We start from the raw sequence: 26,386 nt of genomic DNA, 5'->3' as shown, positions 1-26,386 counted from the left end.
AGTACATTATTTGCATGGTGGATAGGCCTAATAAACAAAATCAATTGCATTGCATCCTCTGAATGAGCTGGAACCTAAATATCATTTAGGGTGGTTTTTTTGAAGTGATGTAAACAATCAAATAAACGTGGAAAACACCTTAGTAATTGACGAAAGTATCTTTTTCTTCATAAAATACTTATCAATTGTAAGTCGCACTGTGTTATTTGAATTGTATTAATAGCATTTGACCAGCAGATGGTGCTATAGTTTAGGCCAAAAAAGTACCTCAGCATACCACACACATACAGTACAGAGCATCTGAGAAGTATCCATCACTCAACATTCCACATCTTGATGTTAGCCTTATTCTAAAATTGATTCAATTAATTACTTTCCTCAAAATTCCACAGACAGTCCCTATTATGAGAATGTTAAAGAAATTAGAAATCTTTGAAAATTTATAAGAACGAAAGAAAAGGAAGAAGAAAATCACATGTACAGAAGCATTCACAGCCTTTACTCTAGACTTTGTTAAAGCACCTTTGATGAAAATGACAGCCTCAGTTGTTTTTGGGTATGATGCTACAACATTGGAAAACATTTTCAGGCAATTTGCAGTACCTTCTCAAGCTCCATCAGGTTGGAACATTAACAGCACAGCCATTTTCAGATCTCTCCAGAAATGGTCAGTCAGGTTCAAATCTGGGCTCTGACTGGGCCTCTCAAGGAGACTCACAGAGCTGTCCCATAGCTGCTTCTTAAATATCTTGGCTGTGATTTCAGGATCTTTGTTCTGTTAGAAGCAACATGGGTTCATTCTGAAAACATAGCCCTAAATACATTTCTGGAGACTGCAAATTATGTGCCAGAGGTACGTATGGCTGCATTTGATCTTTTAATCGAATGCTACGGGGCGGTATGACGCCATTCCTTTTCGCGCTTACCAGCTGATCCCTTACCTGGCAAACCTCTCATCGGGGGCAAAGGTAAGGTTCAATCATTATGGTGTTTTCCATACATTTACTCATAGCGGATTCACCACATAGCATTGAAGTTCCCCATCTGAAGGGGAACGCTCCGGTTACTAAAATAACCCTCGTTCCCCGAGGGGGAAAAACAGAAATGCCATGTCCCACCGCAATAACGATTCCCCCCTTAGCTGTGAGTTTAAGTCTCTTCAGCTAAATAAGAATGCCTCACCATTTGCAGAGTCGGTTTGAGGATTTGATTCACTATTTGCTGAGTCGGGTTGAGAATTTGATTCACCATTTGCTGAGTCGGTTTGAGGATTTGATTCACCATTTGCTGAGTCGGTTTGAGGATTTGATTCACCATTTGCGATGTCAGTTTGAGCATTTAATTCACCATTTGCTGAGTCAGTTTGAGGATTTGATTCACCATTTGCTGAGTCGGTTTGAGGATTTGATTCACCATTTGCTGGGTCGGTTTGAGGATTTGATTCACCATTTGCTGAGTCGGTTTGAGGATTAAATTTACCATTTGCTTAGTCGGTTTGAGGATTTGATTCACCATTTGCTGAGTCGGTTTGAGGATTTGATTCACCATTTGCGATGTCGGTTTGAGGATTTAATTCACCATTTGCTGAGTCGGTTTGAGGATTTGATTCACTATTTGCTGAGTCGGTTTGAGGATTTGATTCACCATTTGCTTAGTCAGTTTGAGGATTTGATTCATCATTTGCGATGTCAGTTTGAGCATTTGATTCATCATTTGCTGAGCCGGTTTGACGATTTGATTCACCATTTGCTGAGTCGGTTTGAGGATTTGATTGACCATTTGCTTAGTCGGTTTGAGGATTTGATTCACCATTTGCTGAGTCGGTTTGAGGATTTGATTCACCATTTGCTGAGTCAGTTTGAGGATTTGATTCACCATTTGCTGAGTCGGTTTGAGGATTTGATTCACCATTTGCTGAGTCGGTTTGAGGATTTGATTCATCATTTGCTATGTCAGTTTGAGGATTTGATTCACCATTTGCTTAGTCAGTTTGAGGATTTGATTCACCATTTGCTGAGTCGGTTTGAGGATTTGATTCACCATTTGCTGAGTCGGTTTGAGGATTTGATTCATCATTTGCGATGTCAGTTTGAGCATTTGATTCATCATTTGCGATGTCAGTTTGAGCATTTGATTCATCATTTGCGATGTCAGTTTGAGCATTTGATTCACCATTTGCTTAGTCGGTTTGAGGATTTGATTCACCATTTGCTTAGTCGGTTTGAGGATTTGATTCACCATTTGCTGAGTCGGTTTGAGGATTTGATTCACCATTTGCTGAGTCGGTTTGAGGATTTGATTCACCATTTGCTTAGTCGGTTTGAGGATTTGATTCATCATTTGCGATGTCAGTTTGAGCATTTGATTCATCATTTGCTTAGTCGGTTTGAGGATTTGATTCACCATTTGCTTAGTCGGTTTGAGGATTTGATTCACCATTTGCTGAGTCGGTTTGAGCATTTAATTCACCATTTGCTTAGTCTGTTTGAGGATTTGATTCACCATTTTCTGAGTCGGTTTGAGGATTTGATTCACCATTTGCTGAGTCGGTTTGAGGATTTGATTCACCATTTGCGATGTCGGTTTGAGGATTTGATTCACCATTTGCTGAGCCAGTTTGACGATTTGATTCACCATTTGCTGAATCGGTTTGAGGATTTGATTCACCATTTGCTTAGTCGGTTTGAGGATTTGATTCACCATTTGCTGAGTCGGTCTGAGGATTTGATTCACCATTTGCGATGTCGGTTTGAGGATTTGATTCACCATTTGCTGAGTCGGTTTGAGGATTTGATTCACTATTTGCTTAGTTGGTTTGAGGATTTGATTCACCATTTGCTGAGTCGGTTTGAGGATTTGATTCACCATTTGCGATGTCGGTTTGAGGATTTGATTCACCATTTGCTTAGTCGGTTTGAGGATTTGATTCACCATTTGCTGAGTCGGTTTGAGGATTTGATTCACCATTTGCTGAGTCGGTTTGAGGATTTGATTCACCATTTGCTTAGTCGGTTTGAGGATTTGATTCATCATTTGCGATGTCAGTTTGAGCATTTGATTCATCATTTGCTTAGTCGGTTTGAGGATTTGATTCACCATTTGCTGAGTCGGTTTGAGCATTTAATTCACCATTTGCTTAGTCTGTTTGAGGATTTGATTCACCATTTTCTGAGTCGGTTTGAGGATTTGATTCACCATTTGCTGAGTCGGTTTAAGGATTTGATTCACCATTTGCGATGTCGGTTTGAGGATTTGATTCACCATTTGCTGAGCCAGTTTGACGATTTGATTCACCATTTGCTGAATCGGTTTGAGGATTTGATTCACCATTTGCTTAGTCGGTTTGAGGATTTGATTCACCATTTGCTGAGTCGGTCTGAGGATTTGATTCACCATTTGCGATGTCGGTTTGAGGATTTGATTCACCATTTGCTGAGTCGGTTTGAGGATTTGATTCACTATTTGCTTAGTTGGTTTGAGGATTTGATTCACCATTTGCTGAGTCGGTTTGAGGATTTGATTCACCATTTGCTGAGTCGGTTTGAGGATTTAATTCACCATTTGCGATGTCGGTTTGAGGATTTGATTCACCATTTGCTTAGTCGGTTTGAGGATTTGATTCACCATTTGCTGAGTCGGTTTGAGGATTTGATTCACCATTTGCTGAGTCGGTTTGAGGATTTGATTCACCATTTGCTTAGTTGGTTTGAGGATTTGATTCATCATTTGCGATGTCAGTTTGAGCATTTGATTCATCATTTGCTTAGTCGGTTTGAGGATTTGATTCACCATTTGCTGGGTCGGTTTGAGGATTTGATTCACCATTTGCTGAGTCGGTTTGAGCATTTAATTCACCATTTGCTTAGTCTGTTTGAGGATTTGATTCACCATTTGCTGAGTCGGTTTGAGGATTTGATTCACCATTTGCTGAGTCGGTTTGAGGATTTGATTCACCATTTGCGATGTCGGTTTGAGGATTTGATTCACCATTTGCTGAGCCAGTTTGACGATTTGATTCACCATTTGCTGAATCGGTTTGAGGATTTGATTCACCATTTGCTTAGTCGGTTTGAGGATTTGGTTCACCATTTGCTGAGTCGGTCTGAGGATTTGATTCACCATTTGCGATGTCGGTTTGAGGATTTGATTCACCATTTGCTGAGTCGGTTTGAGGATTTGATTCACTATTTGCTTAGTTGGTTTGAGGATTTGATTCACCATTTGCTGAGTCGGTTTGAGGATTTGATTCACCATTTGCTGAGTCGGTTTGAGGATTTAATTCACCATTTGCGATGTCGGTTTGAGGATTTGATTCACCATTTGCGATGTCGGTTTGAGGATTGGATTCACCATTTGCGATGTCGGTTTGAGGATTTGATTCACCATTTGCGATGTCAGTTTGAGGATTTGATTCACCATTTGCGATGTCAGTTTGAGCATTTGATTTATCATTTGATCTTTCAAGCATTTGAATTTTCATTTTAATTTTGTTAGGAAAAAAGTCCATAACCAATAGGAGCGGAGAATCAGATGATGCAATCCATGCGACAATTCAAATGACTGAGGGGAAATGGCTGTTGCTAGATCGGATTTGGTTGCTGCCGGAAGTTAACAAGAATTATTTCTATTATTTATTAAATTTCCCATTTATTGTATTTTATTAACATCTACCCCCACCCAACCCTAAACCCAACCATCACAGTAAGGTAAAAACAGCAGATGTACCTAGAATTGTTTATGTTATCTATTAAATTACCCAATAAATCATTGCAGAACGCGGGATAGTGAAAGTGTCACAGGTGGATGACGTCAAACACCAGGGGAGTTTTCTTCCGTGTTTGGTGCAATTTCATTGTCGTTCAGTCTGACATTATGATGGCTGAGATGTTACAGTGTGACATGGGAGCCATGTTCGCCCAGTCTGACGTGCTACAATCGTTCAGGATTATAAAAAGTGTGAGCCAGGCTTTAGCAGGGCTGCGCCCGGTCAGTACCTGGATGGGAGACTACATGGGAAAGCTAGGATGCTGCCAGAAGTGGTGTTAGTGAGGCCAGCAGAGGGAGCTCAACCTGTGGTCTATGTAGGTCCTAACGCCCCAGTAGATTAATGGGGACTCTATACTGCTCAGTGAGCGCCATCTTTTGGATGAGACGTTATCCCGACTCTCTGTGGTCATTAAAAATCCCAGGATGTCTTTCGAAAAAAAATAGGGGTTTAACCTCGCCATCCTGGCCAAAATTTGCCCACTGCCCTTTGTCCATCATGGCCTCTAACCATCCCCATATCATAATTGGCTTCATCACTCTGTCTCCTCTCCACCAATTAGCTGGTGGGTGGTGTGTGGTGTGGCGCAATATGGCTGCCATCACGTCATCCAGGTGGATGCTGCACTCTGGTGGTGGATGAGGAGATTCCCCCCATTGTATAAAGCACTTTGAGTCTCTTGAAAGCACTATATAAATGTAAGGAATTATTATTATTAATTATTAGCATATGTTTCACACAGCGGATGCCCTTCCAGCTGCAACTCAGTACTGGGAATCATCCATACACACTCATTCACACACACACACACACACACACACAAACACAAACATTTAGTTTATTCAATTCACCTATACCACATGTCTTTGGACTATGGGGGAAACCAGAGCACCCGAAGGAAACCCATGCCAACATGGGGAGAACATGCAAACACAGAAATGCCAACTGACCCAGCCGGAACAAACCAGCGACCTTTTTGCTGTGAGGCAACAGTGCTAACCACTGTGCCACCATGTCACCCTATTTTAATTACAAGTACTTTTTTTTAAGTATGTCATTTTCTCTACATTTTCCACAAGCAGTTCTTACTGAAAATGCATGTTCGTCATAAACATTCTTCTCACATTAGAGCTTGTTTTATTCTTTTTATTTTTATTATGCAAAAATACTTATTACTTCCCACTGTCGGCAATGTAAAACTTCGAACAATGTCTCCACCCCAATGAAAAATTCACTAAACCTGTTTAAATAGGACAATCGAGGACACAGACTATGTTCAGAACAGCATACTAACATACTACTCTTAAGATCTCTGCAATATATAGTAGGTTCACTGTGCATAGTATGTATCTGTATGCATATAATACCTGGATGACCATTTGCCAAAATATGCAAAACATAACCTGAGCAACACTGCACAGATTACTGTATCCTAAGTGTAGCACAGCATAAACATGCAATATCATGAGGTCACGTAAGTGCAGTGTAGCATAGTACTGTTTGATACATGAAATGTTGCATATTTTGACATACAATTTTTAATATAAAGCAGTATACAGTAGTGTGGAGTATGCTAGTATCCCATTCCAAATATAGCCATTCACTGATTTTTCAAGTATTCATCCCAACATTTTTGACTCACAAATGCTGTCTGTTATAAAGATTCTTAATGTACACTTAATCTACACTAGCTTTAAAGTAGTTCGCTATGCTCTCAAAAAGAAGGTATTATAAATTCTCCTTTTAAAGCTTTGGATCAAATACCAGCTGACTTCGTAATCAGTCCTTGTTTATCATTCAGCTTGTCAAATGTTTTTTGAGAGAATTTGTTGATGCTCATGACCAAAAACGTGAGGTATCCTGGTACTGGATGGCTCAATAAAACTGCATAGGAACATATGTGTCATCCACCTTTAGTCATATATATATATATATATACACACGATCGACAAAGCCCACACACAACATCTATCCGCACAGTTACTGTGGAATCATGGGAGCAGCCTGAGATGGGACATGGGAATAAGTCCTCTGATTGTTCGTCTACTGTCCAGGCGCATACGGCCAGCTGATGGAGCTTCCAGAGAGCTGCATGTCCCGGATTAGTGTTTCGATTGGCGTCTTGCCAACCAGCCGCATGAAGAAGAGTTGAGAGATGAGGTTGGCAGGAACGGCTCTCAGGGCGGGCAGTCGCAGCAGGAGCCGGCCGAAGCGCTGGGGCTGGCCTGGATACTGTATGCGCTCGTACTCGGTCAGGGCCACCTGTGCTTTCTCCTGCAGGCTCTCGACATGCGCCGGATCCGACAGCCCACATGCATCTGCAAGAAACACAGAATTTACAACACGGCTCAAATCACAACAGCAAACGCAGCGGTCGTTAGACATTGTTTTCAGAAAGAAAAATACTTGGCCAGACTGGGCTAACTGAAAGCAGTAAGTAGACTAGCATTTAAGTATGCTAACAAACTAATATACTGTAGTATTAACATAAAATAAAACAGGGGTGCCCAATCTGGAGATGTTTCTGGAGAGTTTAAGCTTGCAAAATTCTGTCATACGCTGCGAAAAGGGGTGGGACTAAACATGCTAAACTTGTTGCATGAACTTGCGTTTCTGGTCTGCCACATTTGTATGTGTAAGAATGGAAGTTTCTGGAGATCTAAAGGCTGATTTATACTTCTGCGTCCAGCGCTCATGTATGCTCTGGCGCAGCCTGTGCGTGAACGCATAGCCCTCACCATGGCCGTCAGCGACAAACAGCGTGCAGAACTATAAATGCACGGCATGGGCTGTGGGTCATGTCGGTCACTCAACGCAGAAGTATAAACCAGTCTTAAGTCAGCGGTGTTGCTTGCTGCAGAAGTTGGGAATTTCTCCGCTTTTTAAGCACCAACGGAAGCGTCAGCCAATCAGATCGATTTATGCAGATACCCCAGCTCAGACAGTAGCCGATTGCAGACTAATTTCATTGGCTGATGCTGCTATGACGATCGTGTTAGCCCCAATTTTAGACACGCACTCCGTAAAGCGTTGACAATAGGGCCCCGTTTACACTAATACGTTTTAGTTTTAAAACGGCGTTTTAGAATAAAATGATCAGCACCCACACTGACGTTTCACCCAGCGTTTCTGAACAACTCTCCGTCCATACTACACTGCAACATCACGTGACCACACACACTCACACTCTGGCATGGACTGCAGCGTGCTTTGAGCTCATGAACCCATATAAGAGCTGTGTGGTCGGACTGTTCATCAAGGATCTAACAAGGGATCTAATCTCACTATATTTGGGAAACGTGATATTTAATTCATCTTGTTGTCTATATCTAACGACATATTCCCCGACTTTGGTCTTTTGAATCTATTACTTGTTCTAAGGTCATGTGTTTTGGCTGAGAGCAAAGATAAGTAAGTTAATATCTGAATTAATGTAACCACGTACACTGAATCTGCACATTGCTCGCCTTTATTTCCTATAATATAAACTTAATGTACGTTATACTTTTATAATGGCCATTATTGATTATTAAACTGATATTCAGCAAAAGACAGGGTATGTTTCGTATTTTCAATGAAAATGAATGAATGAGGCAGTAATGTTATAGGCTCCGTTTTGTTATAAATATGCATACAGTGAAGATGACGGTCATATATATATATATATATATATATATATATATATGTGTGTGTGTGTGTGTGTGTGTGTGTGTATATATAAAGCTACACAACACCTCAACATTTCTGCTGTCTGTTAATATCAAAATGAAAATAGGCAGTTCCTTATATTATGTTTTCATTTTATTGTCGAGAAAGTGAAACACTGTAGCCAGGGTGATGTGAATGAGGTTACAGAGTACACTGTTCCCTTTGAAGATTTACCCGACGTGTCCTCGGGAGTTTGTTTTACCTATCAAACTTGCGAAGTCTGAACTTGCAAGAAAAGGATGCAAGACTGAACTGTGCGTAGGCTACTTAATATTGAGGAAAAAGCCCCAATCAGAGAGGCGAATGTCTGCAGCCATGCCTCCGTTTCAGATTTCTCAGTTTTCCCCCGTCCACACTGAGACAGAGCAGCAGCGTTTTAAAACCAAAACAGCCTCTTCAGTGTTTCCAAAACACTAGCATCTCCAAAATAAGCGCTCGAAAACTCCAGTGTAGTGTGGACGGATGGCGTAACCGTATCAAAACTTATGCGTTTTAAAACTAAAATTGGTAATGAAGACCGGGTGGGAGGGGGAATGAGGTTGGGCAGGCCAGATTCACCACTGACCGTCAGGCCACCAGGAAATGTCCCGGTACATCTTTAGTTAGTTTAGTTGTTTTGATCAGGGTTGGAGCTGAACTCTGCTGGAAGGTAGAAGTCCAGAAACAAGATTGGACACCCCTGTAATAATACATTTAAAAGTACTAACTTACTAACTAAACTATTATATTCTGTGAAGACTGACTAATGCAATACCCACTGGGTCACCAATCTTGGTCCTGTAGGACCAGTGTTCCAGCTGAATTTACCTCCAACTCGCCTCAACACATCTGCCTATACCTAGTAAGTATATACCTAGTACCTATTAAGACCTTGATTAGCTTGTTCAGATGTGTTGGATTAGAGTTGGCGCTAAACTCTGCAGGACACTGGCCCTCTAGGATCAAGTTTGGTTACCCCTGCACTAAGGCATTATGACTAGATTTAGCACTCCCATATTAAGAAGCACTGATAAGCGGAGGAAAGTTAGGCCAGGTCCCCACACTTTGGGAACCCCCAGAGATCTGCTTCATTAGTATTAACAGTACTACCAGGGGGCCCAACTTCATATTTTTTCCACAAAATTGCTAGCGACGTCTCTTACCATACCACTTCGTAACTCAATAATGCTAAGCATTGTTGAGTTTGGTCTGTACTTGTATTGGAGACCACCTGGGAAAACCAGGTAGCTCTTGGAAGTGTCTATGGAGGACTTAATAGCCCAGTGTAGTGACTGAAGTTCTGGCTAGATTCTTATCATTGACCTTTACATAGACCCAGGTCTCCTAATAATTCCGTTCACTGTAATCATGGTCTCTCCTCACCACCTAATTCTGGTGTGGGGTGAGCTCACTGGCGTTGCTGTCCTTTGGCTGCAATGGCATTATCCATGTGGATACTGAACACTGTTGATTTTTTTATGTTTTGAAAATCTATGACAATACAGCCCAGTTTTCTGAAATGCCACAATTTTAAAGCATGTTCGAAATACCTCACCACAATACTTTAACCAACATCTTGTTATATACAGTTGTGTTATGACATGTTTTGAGTAAAGCATACTTTTAAATCCTCCACTAAATTCACTTAATCCTCCATCACAATGTAGTTGGATAACACATGTGGAATACTTCTATAAGTTTACTCACACATAGGTCTACTCACTGTATACCCATGCTGAAAAATCCATCTTAAACCAGCCTAGGATGGTTGGCTGGTTTTCGCTGGTTGACCAGCCTGGTTTTAGAGGGGTTTTGGCCATTTCCAGGCTGGTTTCCAGCTATTTCCAGCCAGGTCTTAGCTGGTCAGGCTGGAAAATGACCAGCTAAATCCAGCTTGACCAGCCTGGTTTAAGCAGGACATAGCTGGTATTGGCTGGGCTTCCAGTCTGGCTAAGCTGGTCAAGGTGGTTTTAGCTGGTCATTTTCCAGCCTGACCAGCTAAGACCAGGCAAGAAATGCCTGGAAACCAGCCTAGAAACGGCCGAAACACCTCTAAAACCAGGCTGGTCGACCAGCTAAAACCAGATAACCAGCCTAGGCTGGTTTAAGCTGTTTTTTTCAGTAGGGACAGCATGTTCACATATAAAATGAAATGAGATAAGAACAGGTTTTGAGTATGTATCTTGCTTTACCAATGAAAACGTTCTTAAAGGTTTTAGCATGTTGTTATGCATAACTAATGTTACTGTGCATGTTCTGAAAGGATTTAGCATGTAGCTTGTCTTTACTCATGTGTTCTGAAATGTTAAGTCCATGTCACTTATGTGTTTTGGGAGGTTTTTAGCATGTTGTTACATGCTTACTAATCTGTTATGAAAGGTTTCATGATCTTATGTCTTCACTAACGTGTTTTGAGAGGTTTAGCATGTTGCTATGTGTGCTTACTGACTTGTTCATGAAGGTTTTAGCACGTAGCTATGCTTTTATTACAGTTTGAGCATGTTGCTATGCCTTTCCTAAAATGATTTAAGTAGTTGTAGTATGTTGAAATATGAAAACCTATTCTGATACACACTTTGTTTTGATGGTCCATTTGAGTATTAGTGGACTGTCTGCTTAATATCTGTTGACACTGCTCCTTCAACAGACATTTAACTGACTATAAGAAACTTTGCAAGTGCATGTCAACTTACCCCAACCCTAACTTAACAGTATACTTATAATCTAATGAGAATAAGTTGGCAAGTAGATGCAGTGTAACCTAAATTCATCAAATGGTCCATCAAAATAAAGTGAGACCCTAACATCTTCTGAATACATGTTACTAAGGTGTTCTTAGTGGTTTTAGTGCATTTGTTTGCATTTGCGTTACCCAGCACTCACTTTTGGGGATTTATACCTACCTAATTTTTATAGTAACAGCTCCTGACTCCAGTTAGCTACAAACACGAATTATGTATGATTGGAAAGAAGACACTTTGAGGTAAAAGGGGACGTTACATGCTCAAAAATATAAAGTTATACATTATTAAGCCATGAGAAAAAAAATGTATTGTGTTCAATATTTGTTTTTCCATAAACAAACACAGGAAAACATTAATGTAATGTACTAAAAAAAATATGACTTGAACCCAAATGTTTCATGAGTTTATATTTCACATTTTTCTCAAAACTGACCTTCTCAAACTAAAACATTAACAGTTGCTGAATAATTTGGTCTACATTCACAGTTCATTTATCTTTGGAACAAAGACACTTTGGGCTTTATTATCCATCATCTAGAGTTTATAATGCGCAAACTGAAAAAAAATCGATGCCCAAGTAATGTAAAAAAAAAATGCAACGAACTAAACATTTTATTATTTCATCAACCAATACATGAAATTAGTCCTGAAACAATACAGAAAAGTAATGTCAAAAACTACACATCTCCTGAGTATATGTTTTGAATTTGATGCCAATATTATGCAAAATGAAGTTTCTGCAATTCCATTTCTGAAATTATTTTTCTGAGACAGTCTTGTGATTTTCCTCCCGCTTGTTGTGGAGAAGCAGTCTGATGACCACACATGTACTGAGGTTTCTAACAACTATTTATTAGTCTTTTCACATACCACTTAATTTTATAATATTCTATGTAATATAATGATATGATAATCCTATCATTTTAATAATAATCGCAAGTCAACATTGCAGATCCTGCCATGTGACTATTGCATATTCGTACATTGCGATATCGATGCTGAAACGATATATTGTGCATCACGGGTGTAATCTACACTGTTGGGGGGGCAGGGTGTTGGGGGGGGGGGTGGATCCGTCCCCCTCACTTTTAGAGACAGACCATTTAGAAACAGGTGATTAATAATTATATAAACATATGATCTCATACAGCCGCCCCCCACACTTTTAAAATGTCCGCTACGCCCCTGAGCATCGATATCACAATGTACAAATCTGCAATAGTCACATTGCAGGATCTGCAATGATGAGAAGTGATTGTAATTAACCAGAAAACGCAGCTTTTTTTAGGCCTGCATGTGACTATGTAAGATTTTAAAGCAAATTTTGGCACTAAAAGTTTTCAAATGTGTAGCTTTAGCAAAGAATAATTGCATTTAATTATTTCTACAATGAAGACTATAGTTCTAAATTCAAGAAAAGCCAAGAATAGATGTCGTTGAATAGTTTTAGGACAACTTTGATGAGAAGTTTTGATCTGCTTCAAATTTGGACTACTTTATCCAGTTATTTTCAGAGATGTATAGTAACGAAGTAGAACTACTTCACTACTGTACTTAAGTACTAAAAGGCAGTATCTGTACTTTACTGGAGTATTGTTTTTTTCTCCTACTTCCACTTTTACTTAAGTACATATTTTCGATGAGTTTAATACTTTTACTCCGATTGATTTTTTATGAGCTGCATCGTTACTCGTTACTAGAGGTGTCAAAATGGTCGACATCGGTTCAGTAATAGATCATAACGGGTTATTACGTACTGACGTCATTTATCTCCTATGTGCGGTGTCGCAATACTATGGCGAAGGACAGAGGCGCGAGGGCGAGTGAAGGCGGCACAGCACACGAGCCGCTATTTCACTACTACAGAGAAATGTTGTGACTATTTACATTTGATCTAATATCGGAACCTTAAAACATTTAAGACTCTCCAGAAAACTCCAGAAATCAATGTTTGTTTAACTTGTATCTTTATTGTAATTTATTCCTTCATGCTTATAATATGTTTATTATATTTTATGCAGATTAACTTCCCCACAATATCAAGACCATCAATTTAAAGTTATGAATTCTTTCCAAATAGAGTTATCAGTCATATTGTCGCAATATATATAGAAAATATAGCTGTGTCAGTTTTTTCCAATATCGTGCAACCCTACTTGATGTATTTTATAATATGGTACTTTTGGAGTGTATCTCTCACCTGGTGAGAACAGAGCGATGGCTTTCAGACAGCTGTATTCAGCAGAATCCACCTGTAGTCGTGTCAGCTTGTCCACCTGGTCCTGAAAGACCCGCACCTGATCCATGAAGGACACGACGCGGTCAGCGGGCATAGGGGAGGAGTGAAACCCAGCAGCTGCCAGCAGAGGGGCCGTGTGCAGGGGTAACGCCGACTGAGCTGCATTCAGGATGAACAGTTCACTCCAGCTGAGCCTTAGAAGGGCCACCTGCTCCGAGACTGGCAGGTCAGGAAAATAGGGAATATTCCTGGCCCACTCTATGGTGCTGAACAGCAGCCGGGCTGCAAGCTCACATATATTGTCAATGCCCATCATGGAGCTGTTGGCGCCCGGGAGCTGCTGGCCACACTGGGCTCCATAACGGCTGTTGGGGTACGGCTCTGCTCTCAGTAGTTGAGAGATGAGTTCAGACACTGGCTGACCATTGAAGAAATCAGCACCCATGCCTGGACCTCCTCCAACATCACCACCTGCTCCAACCATGGAGGCTGGGCTGACGCCTGCGTGGGATGGAGGAATTCGGCCACGCTGAACAGCTGGAAATAATAAGGGGGGAAACTCAGTACAATGATCCAAACAGATAACCTTTTTCTGGATAATGCAAGTAACATGACACAAGAGTTAAAAATAATTAAATAAATAGATATAAATATTATAATATAAATGGTTTACTATGGGTTTGCTGACCTTCTTTCCTCATACCGACCCGGAAGCACTTCTTCAGACGGCAGTACTGACACTGGTTACGGTGATGCTGATCAATCTGGCATTCTCTGTTTGATCTGTAAATGTAGGATAGATACCTTTGAGATGATATAACGTATAAGAGGAACAGTATTTAAGACTTTTTAGTAGAATTAAAAATATATATTGAGTTGTTAACCTCACACTTTTTTTTTGTTTGTTTCAATTTGAAAAAACACTAGTATTTATATACCCTCTTCACAGTTGAAAGCTATGTTTCCATCCAAAGATGCGAATTATATTTAACTGGTAGCAAATATCAGCAGTAAATATGGAGTTTATTGAGGTAGGAGAAGCTGCGTGAATATTTTTCTTATTTAATAAACGACTTGCGCCTCAGAATGCAATGCGGACACACAATGAATTTGTTTGGTAAAAGTGTTTCCATCGAACTTCATACGCATCTTGTCAAATAAAAAGTTTATGCTTTTTATGTGTGTTACGTCCTGAGACGTATCTTTTTGTGTGCACAAAGTGCTTGTTTTCTCTCTCTCTGTGTGTCTCTCTCTCTCTCTCTCTCTCCCTGCAGGTAATTGTGTCCACCTGATAGCGATCATTGGATCTTTCCAGTGATTGGCTGTTGGGAGAGGAGCAAGACTATTTAACATGATCTACACTTCAAACCACTGTTGGTGGTGGCTAGATCGTGCAGTGGCTGAACTTTTCTCCACATACAAGACCTTGTGTTTGTTAGAGCTTTCAAAATTTGATTTGACTTGACTTCAATATTTACAGTGTGGTGAAACTATTTAAGTCAAACTTCTACTTTCAGCGATCTTGTTGTTAACATCTAATAATTCACTAGTGGTGGGCAAAGCGAGGCTTCGTGAAACACTGAAACAGTTGAAGCAAATGTGTCGAAGCTTCGAAACGTTTCGAAACCCCACTCTACAGTGACGCCTAGTGGTCATTTTTATGTCTTGCACTGGAACAATTTCAGCAAAGAACAGTTGAGCAAATTGAGGTATTAAACCCCACTTTGTAAGCTCAAATACACAAGTGAAATAGTGGAGTGGTTAGGCTTCCAGACTTCCACGCGGGGATTGTTGGGTCGAATCCAGGCTGATACAGTTATTTTGAAATGCTTTAAAATCAGTTTGAGATGCTTTGTTTGTGTATCGTTTTGTTTCAACATTGGTCTGACATCCGAGTAAACACTTTGTGAATAAATATAGCTTGTTTCGGTCATAAAACAGGGTTGTTGATAGATCAGATACAGTTGTGGACAGAAGTTAACAAGAGTTATTTATATTATTCATTAAATTTCCCATTTATTGTATTTTATTAACGTCTACCACAACTCTAAACCCAACCATCACAGTACTGTAAAATATTAATTATTGTTTTACAGTTACAAAAATGATTCTTATCAGATGGCATATCAGCAGCTGTATCATATCCAGACTACTCCATAAACAGTAACATGATTAAAATACATAAAATCACGATTTTGGAGTATTTGTACAAGTCGGGATTCGAACTCAAAAGTCATATGAAGTCTGTAACAACATGCACACGCACAATCCACTAGGCCATACGTGACATAAGCATAAGGTTGACCCTATCAGTCAAATGCAGATTTTCCAAGTCTCGAAACGCTTCTGAACTGATCGATGCTTTGAATCGCTTTAGTCACGTGACCAGGTGTTTCGAAACACTTTAGTCACGTGACCTGGGTGTTTCGGATCATGCTTCAGTACAGTGATTCGAAACACTTGCGCTTCGGGATGTCGACACAGTGTCGAAACGTCAGTTTCACGTCAGCCATCCCTATAATTCACCCAAAGAGAAGTGAGTCTGGTTGGTTTGTTTGTTTGCTTTGTTTGTTTGTTTGTTTTGAGGGTTAAGTAGGAAGGTGGGTGCCATTTTTGTTTTGAATCGGTTTTCTCCTGTTTATGTTAGTAGAGGGAGTTAGTTTATGTATTGTTTCTTTTTATTTCAGATTAGCAAGAGTTCATATTAGGAGTTGGCTTGTTTTTGTTTGTTGTTTTGGCCTTGCCCCCTTTTGAATTAATACCCTGTTTTCTTTGTTATATTTTGATATGTAAAAACTTCTCTTTTCTTGATTTGACCTTGTTTAAGTCTCTAGAAATTCTGTTTGAGGAGAGGAGTAATCAATCTCACTCTTTTTCCAGCCATTGCACATCACCCACCACCAATCATTCATTTTCTGTTACGGTCACATCCCTAGACCTAAATTTCGTAACAATGTGCATTATCAAAATTTATGCGCAACTTGTTGTTCCATCAACCATTTTTTTATGCACATATCTAAAAATAGGTGAATGGAAACATGGCTAAAGACAATCACAATTTTAAACAAATCCACTAATTATCAATTGACTGTAATATTCACTCAATCACTTTCGTTTGGCTAATACCTTCTTTCATCAGAGGTCGCCAATGCAGAATGATCTACCAATTACTCGGGCACAGGTTTTACTGGCTGACATCTGTTTTGCTTCAACCCAACCTTGAAAATATACTAACTCCTACAACCCCCAGAGCTGGAAAACACCAACACACTCTCCCATTTACACACATTCACACACTTTGGACAAATTCATTCATTCATTCATTCATTTTCCTTCGGTTTTGTCTCTAATTCAGAGGTCGCCACAGTTGAATGCCAACTGTTCCAGCATATGTTTTACACAGTGGATGCCCTTCCAGCCGCAACCTAGTACTGGGAAACACTCATACACTCCCGCATTCACAAACACCCTTATACACTACAACCAATTTAGTTTATTCAATTCACTTATACAGCATGTCTTTGGACTGTGGGGTAAACCGGAGCACCTGAAGAAAACCCACACCAACACTGGGAGAACATGCAAACTCCACACAGAAATGCCAACTGGCCCAGCCAGCACTCAAACCAGTAGGTTGCTTTTGCTGTGAGGCGACAGTGTTAACCACTGAGCCACCAAGCACCCCTTATGGACAATTTATTTTATCTAATTCACTCATACTACATGTATTTGTACTGTGGTTAATGTGACTATGTTACTATGTTAATTAGATATTAAAGTTTGAGGACAAACTTTATGGTGGCTTGAAAAGCCGAGTCTAAAAGTTTGAAGTCGTTTTAAAGTGTAAATAACTGAAGCAGTCGGCATAGATAAGTACATATATGTTAACATGTTTCTAGTATAGATTGGCATGTTTCTTGGTAGGCAGTTGCTTGGTTGTTCAGAGTGCTTGCTAAGGTGTTGCTAGGTTGTTGCTAAGTTGTTGCTAGGCGGTCGCTATGGTATTCTAGGTCATTGCTAAGGTGTTGCTAGGTGGTTGCTAGGGTGTTCTGAGTGGTTGCTAAGGCGTTGCCAGGTTGTTGCTAGGCGGTTGCTAAAGTATTCTGAGTGGTTGCTAGGCAGTTGCTAACATAAATTAGCATGATTCTAGCATTAATTAGCATGTTACTAGCATGTTTCTAGCATGAATTAGCTTGTTATTAGCATGTTTCTAGCATGAATTAGCATGTTACTAGCTTGATTCTAGCATGAATTAGCATGTTACTAGCATGTTTTTTAGCATGAATTAGCATGTTACTAGCATGTTTCTAGCATGAATTAGCATGTTACTAGCATGACTAGCATGTCACTATTGTGTTGCTAGCACCTTTCTAGCAAGATTAGCATGTCAGTAGGATGTTAAAACTGTTAGCATGTGTTAGAATAGCTAGTCACAGTCTCTGGGACAGTTGCTAGGGTGCTGAAATTGGTTGCTAGGGAGTGGCTAGTAAGTTTGAAGGTAATCGGTGATTGGCTGCTGGCTAGACTGAGTTGAATGAGGTCAGACTCTAGTCTGTAGGACAGTTTGATGCAGAGTTATGAGCTCACAAAGGTTGATCCAATGTTAAGTCAATGGCAGTCTTTTACAATGGAAGTCTATGGGACAGTTGCTAGGGTGCTGTAAGTGGTTGCTAGGGAGTGGCTAGTAAGTTAAAAAGCTATCAGTTATTGGCTGCTGGCTAGACTGAGTTAAATGAGTCCAGTTAGAAGTCTGTAGGACAATCCGATGTAGACTTTTCAAGCCACCATAATTAATTTTCATAATGCCTAAAAGCAGTTTAAAATGATCCATAATGCACAGTACAGAATATCAATGATTAAAAATAGACCTAATTGCATGAACAAATGTGAGTGGTTGTAAAATCCTGTGACCTTCAAATTTTAAGCCAGTGAATTTCTAACTCTACAGTAAATACCACATTAATTTTGGGTGCATTGTTATAATCCAATAAATATTACTCAATCTTTTGACCATTTAGTGAATTACTCTCTATCCTTGTGAGCTGTCATACGTGAAGAGCTCTCAAGTGATTCCCAGGTAAATTATGGCGAAACCTTGGCACAAACACAAAGGACGCAGTTCTGTTCACTCATTCCTAAAGTTCCCATGGCAGCAGAGCTAATGTTAGATCCTCTGCAAGAGGCCAATTATACACACAACATGCACAATTGTGCTTCGTCTGCCATGTACTGTATCTTTGTGCAACATTCAGCTGTAAAAGCACTTTTTTATTGTTGTTTAAAGGGAAATGAAGATGTAGCATATTGCTACCATGACATGCAGTGGATGTTTTTCGATGCCTGTTTGCAATTATTGTGAAAGATTAAAATTAGCAAGCCTTAGTTACCAGAATTCCTCATAATTAGATGTTCAACTGTTGAAAAGGCATGCTGACATCCAATCTGTGTTTTAACCTAAGAGCTGAAGTATATTCAAAGAATGTGAATGCAAATGCTGCTGGTTAGCTTGATTTCTGTTGTCTTTTTTATATGTGTCAGAATGTAAACTCTCCAACAGGTTGTTTTTGTTCTGAGCTACTGCCAAGGCTGAGCTATAGTTTGAAAAAAGTGTTTCTAAGAAAGTGATTTAAAGCTTGTTCATATCACATGTGACATTTAAAGGTAGCACTAGCTATGTTTCCATCCAAAGATGCGAATTAAATGTATGTACAAAACATGAATATTGTAAAAGATGTGCGAATTAAGCAGCCTTTCCATCCAACGATTCAATCAGAACACGCGGAGCACAGGATTCTGGAGGTCATTAATAATATAATAACACTAATACTGAAATGATTGAGCCATTTTAGAATGATCAAAACAACATTTCAGATGTTTTACAGTGTGCTCAGCCTACTGGTTTATCCATTCACACATATTTTTTTTCATCACATGATCTCATAACAAAATCACATGACTTTTTTAATACACATACTGGAATTTGTTTGGTAAAACTGTTTCCATCGTAGATTATGCGCATCTTATCGAGTAAAAAGTTTGTCCTACTCTGTTATGCGGATACGTTTTATTTCTCTAAAATTTTTGTGCATCTTGGCGTTTCCACCAAGCGGTTTTTATGCGCATATCCAAAATGCCAACCCAGGCTCATTCTGAGAACGTATTCCCGGGGACGTTTCTGGAGACCGCGAAATACGTAGCCGGGGGTACATACGGAGGCATTTCATTTTTTTAAGCGAACGCTGCGGGGCGGTGTGACGCCGTTCCTTTCGGCGCTTGCCGGCCGGCCAGCCGGCCGCTCGCCTCCGTGTGGAGGGCTTTCCCGCTGCAACCAGTTTGTCCGGTTAGCTCTTTGTGTACTCTGGCGGACTCGAGGCGCAGAGAGGGGCTGACCACGACGGCGACGAACGGGTTCGAGTCCGGGGAAGAGCGGTTCCAGAAATCAGGTAAGAAAACAAAACAAATTCCAAAAAATGAAGCGAACAAGTTCGTCACAGGGTGAGAATGTGGTCAACATCTGAAAACGTGGTAAAAATCAGACGAGGGCTTTTCTTTTTCTGGACGGCTTTTTTGAATCGTCGTTGGTTGGGTTTAGGGACGGAGGAGGGTGGGTCAGCCGATTGGCCGGTCGCACGGTCAATCATTCTGTCATCCAGGCAGACAGGCGGAAGGTCGTTCGACAGCAGCCTCTAGCGGGTTTACACGAGAACGGCGCGGGAAAAAGCGCGCACAGCGGCCTCTCGCGAATTCGCGAAAACAAAAACTGTAAAAATACATACCTCCTGGGACGTATTTCGCGGTCTCCAGAAACGTCCCCGGGACTACGTTCTCAGAATGAGCCTGGGTTGCAAAATGCGCATAAAAATAGGTAGATGGAAACATAGCTACTGTCAATTTGTCAATCGAGACACGATTTCCGCCTGGATTTAGGATACATTTTTATTCAACAAGTAGAAGATGTTAAAAGCAGGTATACAAGGGGTCTAAAACGTTTTGATCTTGTCCACTTTTGACCACTTCCAGGGGTAGTGGTCTAATTTGAAAGTGGAAAAAATGGAAAAAGTGAATGCTCACATACTCTTCTAAGTCTAACAAAAACCCACAGGCTACAGTGTAGTTTTGGGGCTATTCAGAAAAGAATTAAAAGCTGCTGCTAATTGTGATGCCTCAATAAAATCCATTTGTAACTATTTATTAATAACTGTCAATGGAATTAAAATAAATGACAGAAAATTCCAAGTGTATCTGTCTGCGGACTGCAAGACCCCTGTAACATGAAGGGGCGTAACTTGTAGTAAGTTAGAGAGGTGTAACTTGCAGTTATCGCGATCCCATTGAACCATGCACGAGATGTTGTTGGCAAGATGGCGGAAATACTTACCACAGAACATTTTCACCAAATGTTTTCATGAGTATTCTCCAAATTTATCCACAACCAATTAATTTGATATATTATTATATTCATTCCTTTAGCAACTCCACCATGCAACTCGCTGACTTCATCCGTTTTGTCATGACAGTTGTGCCATGATGTTGTCAGACATGTCATGCGTTGCCCCTGTGGTTGCAAATAACAGTATAATGGTGAATGTGTGACGTATGAAAGCCTCCGCAACTCACGGCTGTACGTTAATAGCTGCGATGGTTAGATTTTGGGTTGGGGAAGGTGTAGATATTAATAACTGTCATGATTGGGTTTAGGTTTGGGGAAGGTGTAGATATTAATAACTGTGATGATTGGGTTAAGGTTTGGACAAGGTGTAGATATTAATAACTGATGGTTGGGTTAAGGGATGGAGGAGGTGTTGGCGTTAATAATTGTGATGGTTGAGTTAAGGTTTGAGGAAGGTGTAGACGTTAATAACTGGGATCGTTGGGTTAAGAGTTGCAGTAAGTGCAGACGTTAATAAGTGTGATAGTTGGGTTCAGGATTGGAGTAAGTGTAGATGTTAATAACTGAAGATTGGGTTAAGGTTTGGAGTAGGTGTTGATAACTGTGAAGGTTGGGTTAAGGTTTGGAGTAGGTGTAGGTGTTGATAACTGGGATGGTTGGGTTAAGGTTTGTGGAAAGTGTAGACGTTAATAACTGGGATCGTTCGGTTAAGGTGTGGGGAAGGTGTAGACTTTAATAACTGTGATGGTTGGGTTAAGTGTTGGAGTAAGTGTAGACATTAATAATTGTGATGGTTGGGTTAAGGTATGGGGAAGAGGCAGACTTTAATAACTGATGGTTAGGTTAAGAGTTGAGTAAGTGTAGATGTTAATAACTGTGATGGTTGAGTTTAGGTTTGGGGAAGGTGTAGATGTTAATAACGGTGATGGTTGGGTTTAGGGTTGTGGTAAGTATAGATGTTAATAACGGTGATGGTTGGGTTTAGGTGTGGAGTAGGTGTAGATGTTAATAACGGATGTACAGTGCCATTATGCTGACAGCATTGTTTTGACATGTGGGTCTCCATAACTTCAAGTAACACCTCTAATGTACTGCAAGATACGCCTATTCATTTTACGCCTCTTTCTCGCAGTGCGCAGATAGATCCTACTCGAGAATTCAACAGTTACTTTTCACTGATATTTGAGGGAATATTTTAGTTCTTTTAAAAAAAAACTCATGTTCATGTTTTATTTTGTGCACAAAATCATTAATGTGCTGTTAATGTTGTGCTTTTGCATAATTACAGTAATTTGAGCAAGCTTAAACAATATTAGATCGAAAAATCAGAAAATATCTGAATGCCTGACCTCAAAGAAGAGGTCAAAGGTGGACAAGTAAATAGGAATGTGTTTCATCAGCTTGTAATCCAATTTACTAAAATGCATCTTATTATCAGGTGTAAATGGGACCTGAAAAGATACTGTTTGAGTAAAACAGTCATTTTATCATTTTACAGTGTATAATGTCTACTATATAAGATTACCTAGGCCAGGTCTTTAACAATGAGATCATTACTGAGCTAATCAGTGTGGCTGTGCTAAAATAAATAACAAACAACTTCCTAAGGCCCTATTTACACCTGGAAATAAAGATTTGTTTGTTGCGTGTTTTGGTAATCAGATCAAAAGTTGAATAGTACACTGAGCATACGCATGAAAATGTACAGTATAAGAGTATGATTAAGTGTAAACGGTCACGACCCAGTCGAAACATGTCACAATTTGAATGCATGTTAATACCTGGTGGAAACGATAATGCATTTAGACTGAACTCTGAAATTGGGTTAATACCAGGTGAAAAAAGGGCCAAAGTGTCCTGTTGTTAAATAACCTATATATGTATATGTAGATATTATGTCATTTGTTTATTTACATATTTTTCAGTTTTGCTCAACTTTGTTGCATTGCAATAGTTTCCCTTTACTACTGCCTAAAAATATATATTTAAAATTCCAGGTTAATTTGTCACTATAACCACTAACCCTTAGCAAATCCATGCATTGTAACTGCTTAGGACAATTTGGAAAAAGTCATCTTGGGAATAAAAATCTAAATCTCAACACCTTTCAAACCTTGATTAATACAAAAACATAATTACTATTATTAATCTCCTCTATTACAGACTCTGATTCATCACTGCGTTCATGTTCACTTACACACACTCTAATTAAAATGTCAGTAAGAGGTTAGCAGAGTTCACCGAAAGTTCAGCCAAATTCCTTTGCTGAGCTGCATCTGGAAACAGCGAGCGATTGGCTGTTGTGTCTGAGCAGTCACAAGTCATTCATGTATGCGGAAAAAAATGTAAACCTGTGTGTTCAACAATAGAAATGATAATACACATGTGTTTGGGGTGGGTTTCTCACCTGCACGTGTAGTTGAGGTTCCGTCTGATGCTCCTTTTGAAGAAACTCTTGCACCCTTCACAGGTGAAAACGCCATAGTGCTTCCCGCTGGATTTGTCTCCACACACCACACAGTCCACCACGCAGGCCTTGTCCTCCTCGCCACCTTCCACATCGCTGTTCCCTGCCTGGGGCGAGCTTCCCTCCTCCTCCCCCCGCAGGTAACCTTTCTCACCGAGTCCATTAGCACTGCCGTTGGGGTTGGCCCATCCCCCGCTCACCATGGCCATCTCTGTGTACACCAGCAGGAGCTGCTCGAGAAACCTTCCTGCGTCGAGAATTCAGAGCCGCCCCAGAGCGAATCCCTTTAAGCTGCAGACAGTAAGCCGAAGAAGTCAGACTCTGAGAGAGAAAAAAAACATTTAGCAGCACTCTGAAGACCTCCGAAGCTTACCAGGCTGACATGTTTTTGCCGCCAAACGTCATATCAAAATCCTGTCAGGGGAACACTCATCCCAGTGCGTTTCTTCTTATCCTCTAACCACAAAAAAGTCTCTGAAGATCCCAAGATTCCTTTGAATCAATGAGCAGCTGAGAGTTGGACAGCTTACCTCGCCCTTTTCACAGGAAACTATAAATTACAGATAAACGCACCCAGACTTCAGGGGAAAAGACGAGCTCATCCACATGCTGCACAGCTCAGAGACGGGGATGAAATGAAACTCTTTCTCAGCTAGCAGCCACTGTGTCATTACACTGGGAAAACCTACTCGACATGCCCCCTAGTAACCAACAAGTTAAACCAGTTCCTTCCGTACTAAGAAACATGCAGCCCTGTTTAGAAATGCAGAGGGTATTGCAGGTCAATTGTGATGGTTTGAATCAAATAGTCTATTTCAGGATTTAATAACCTAAAAATCACATTAGATCTCTTAGTGTCTCTGTTGCTTCTCAGGGACAGCAATGAAATCAAACAGAGATCAAACAGAGAGGTTAGATTAAGCCTCCAGGTTCCAAGGATTTCCGTGTAAGAACACACCACTAATCCCACAAGTGTGTCCTCTAGAGTTTCAGATGAGTTTTTCAGCATGTGCTCGGAACACACCAAAGTCTGTGAACTCAAACAAGACCCATCTAACTCTTATTAAATCAACTAAGACATCGTAATTATTTTATGGTTCAGGTTTTAACTGTATGCCAACAGTCATCCCAATTGTGTCTACTTTTCTTTTCCGTAAATAATTGTAACCCTCCAGTCCTTTGTGCAATGAAGCCTTTGAGCTATAAACTTAAGGGTTATCTAACCTTCATATAATCCAAAGGAAACTGCTTTATTTACACTGCTTGTGAAGAGTTGATTTCCAAACAGAAGAAAGCCAGAGTCACAAACATGAGGACGGCAACCTGGGTAATGATAAACAGCACTCAAGAGTCACCCCCACCCTGTTCCTCAAGGATCAAAGTTCAAGAAAGTTCCTCGGTCTGTCATCATTAAAACAACACAATCCTGAGCCTCTTCTTACTTGGTTCTTACAGTAGCACCTTTTGGCTCTGCAGAAGAAAATATCAGTGCAAATTTAAGAGAGAGTCCTTCTGTACCTTGTTTTGTTAGTGCCGGTTTGTCCAGCTGTATGGTCTCCGGGGCCTCAGCATTCCTAGGAGCCAAAGCAAAGCTCTTTTAACCATTTGCTGCTTCCCGTCCCTTGCCTTTCTCCATTCATCAGTAAATCATGAGATCCAGCGGTCAGGAGAGACAGCTGACCCGAGCGTCTGTGGTGACTAGCCAACAAGCTTCGCTCTGTTCTCTCTCTCTCTCTTTCTCTCTCTCTCTCTCTGAGTAGTGGAGGGTGAGCGAGCGTGTGTCTGTGTGTTCAGGGATTTGACACTGCTATTCAAGCCCTCTGGTTGCCATGGTGCTGCCTTCCTTATAAGGGTAATAGAGTCAAAGAGCAGTGAGTGGGCTGTAGCCACTCTACACAAACAACCAGGAATGCATTACCACACACACGGTTAACCCCTCAAGGGATGACCATAGGTGCATTTAGCACACATCTAGGAAGGGTGAAGATTTCCAAAGTGAAGATCTCTATAGCAGGAGCTAACGATAAGGTGATTCAAGTATCGCATTATTCAAACCAAATGGCATGACAGCGAATGCCCACAAATCAAAGTTTTTACACTTGATTGAGTTTCTCAAGCAAACTTGGACAGTGACAACCAAAATATAAGCAGGCCCTGTGTGTCATTATTCTACCAATCATCATCTGTTATTATAAACAATGTCTTGGTTTTACTCGGATGTATTCTGGGAGGACAGTTTATGCTGAGCTGCTGTAAATGTGGTGTATTGCTGCAGTGAAGAGCTTAGAGCTGCTTTGTTAATCTGATTTAGAGCTTCTTTAGGTCACTCTCTGTAGAGGAAGCTCACAGAAATCTTTCGGTCGTCTCATCTGATTGTTTTGGCTTTTGCCCTGCTGAAAGAGACATCTTAAAGCAACCAAACCTGACCTGTATTGTGAGTTACTTTAGGCCAGTGATGGTTTCCAAACATAACTCTCTGTCCAAAACCCTTCTAAAGTCAGCAAACCAGTTCATCATGTAGAAAGTCGGATTGCGCAACTCCAAATGTATCTAAATATTTTTATACATTTTTTAAGTCAACATTAAATGTAAGTAAACTCTATCCTTTTTCCACTATCATGAAATACGTACAATTGAAAACAAAAAAATAGGGCGGTGCATGATTTCATCCTTTAGGAACCAATTGGATTGTTGGGAGAAGGGTGTTGTTAACAAAATGGAGGAAGATTTGAATGCCTGTTTGCACTCATTTGTGGAGGATTACTGTCCACCTGATGATGACCAGAATGAGAAGCAAAATTTTACAGAGGGAATCATTTGTTCAAACAACTGCTTCCTGCAAAGGCAGGGCAGAAAGGAGACATGCACTAATAGCCCCGCCCTAAAGGACTGATAGCCCCACCCGTAAACACTGATAGCCCCGCCCTAAAGGCATTCCATGTGACCAGAAGAAAAGTCATTTCAAGGGTGGAATGGGAGGTTATGGAGTTTAATAAAAGATTTTGAGGGTAAATTAATTTTTACAAAATAACAAAGTGCACAGATGCATCGTTTTTAACATTGCATGCATATAAAAATATAAAAATGAGAAGTG

At 40.3% G+C, this 26,386-nt stretch overlaps 1 protein-coding gene across 3 annotated transcripts; it reads right to left on the bottom strand.

The window, feature by feature from the left end:
- Positions 1-5,897: 5,897 nt before the first annotated feature.
- On the bottom strand, positions 5,898-25,043 carry nr2f6b (nuclear receptor subfamily 2, group F, member 6b). Of its 3 annotated transcripts, none has more exons than XM_056468372.1 (5): positions 24,811-25,043; positions 23,233-23,613; positions 14,124-14,218; positions 13,397-13,972; positions 5,898-7,083 (listed from the first exon to the last, which is right to left on the bottom strand). In XM_056468372.1, the coding sequence occupies exons 2-5, from the start codon at positions 23,499-23,501 to the stop codon at positions 6,809-6,811; spliced, it is 1,215 nt and encodes a 404-aa protein (XP_056324347.1). In that variant the 5' UTR covers positions 23,502-23,613; positions 24,811-25,043; the 3' UTR covers positions 5,898-6,808. The 3 variants fall into 3 exon arrangements, with proteins under 3 accessions (XP_056324347.1, XP_056324345.1, XP_056324346.1); XM_056468370.1 differs by having other exon boundaries at positions 23,233-23,583; XM_056468371.1 differs by lacking the exon at positions 24,811-25,043 and adding an exon at positions 23,666-24,770 and having other exon boundaries at positions 23,233-23,583.
- Between the last annotated feature and the right edge of the window lie 1,343 nt (positions 25,044-26,386).

The sequence above is a fragment of the Danio aesculapii genome, chromosome 11 (assembly GCF_903798145.1).
Source record: "Danio aesculapii chromosome 11, fDanAes4.1, whole genome shotgun sequence".
In the NCBI taxonomy this organism is placed as follows: domain Eukaryota; kingdom Metazoa; phylum Chordata; class Actinopteri; order Cypriniformes; family Danionidae; genus Danio; species Danio aesculapii.
Note: the sequence above shows the minus strand (reverse complement) of the source record. Positions and strands in the feature narration are given on the sequence as shown.

Coding starts and splice junctions, on each gene's coding strand:
- nr2f6b (XM_056468372.1), bottom strand. CDS start 23,501: ATGGCCATGGTGAGCGGGGGATGGGCCAACCCCAACGGCAGTGCTAAT. Junction 13,973..14,123: donor GGTCGGTATGAGGAAAGAAG/GTCAGCAAACCC, acceptor TATTATTTCCAG/CTGTTCAGCGTGGCCGAATT. Junction 7,084..13,396: donor CATCGCTCTGTTCTCACCAG/GTGAGAGATACA, acceptor TGTTTCTTGCAG/ATGCATGTGGGCTGTCGGAT.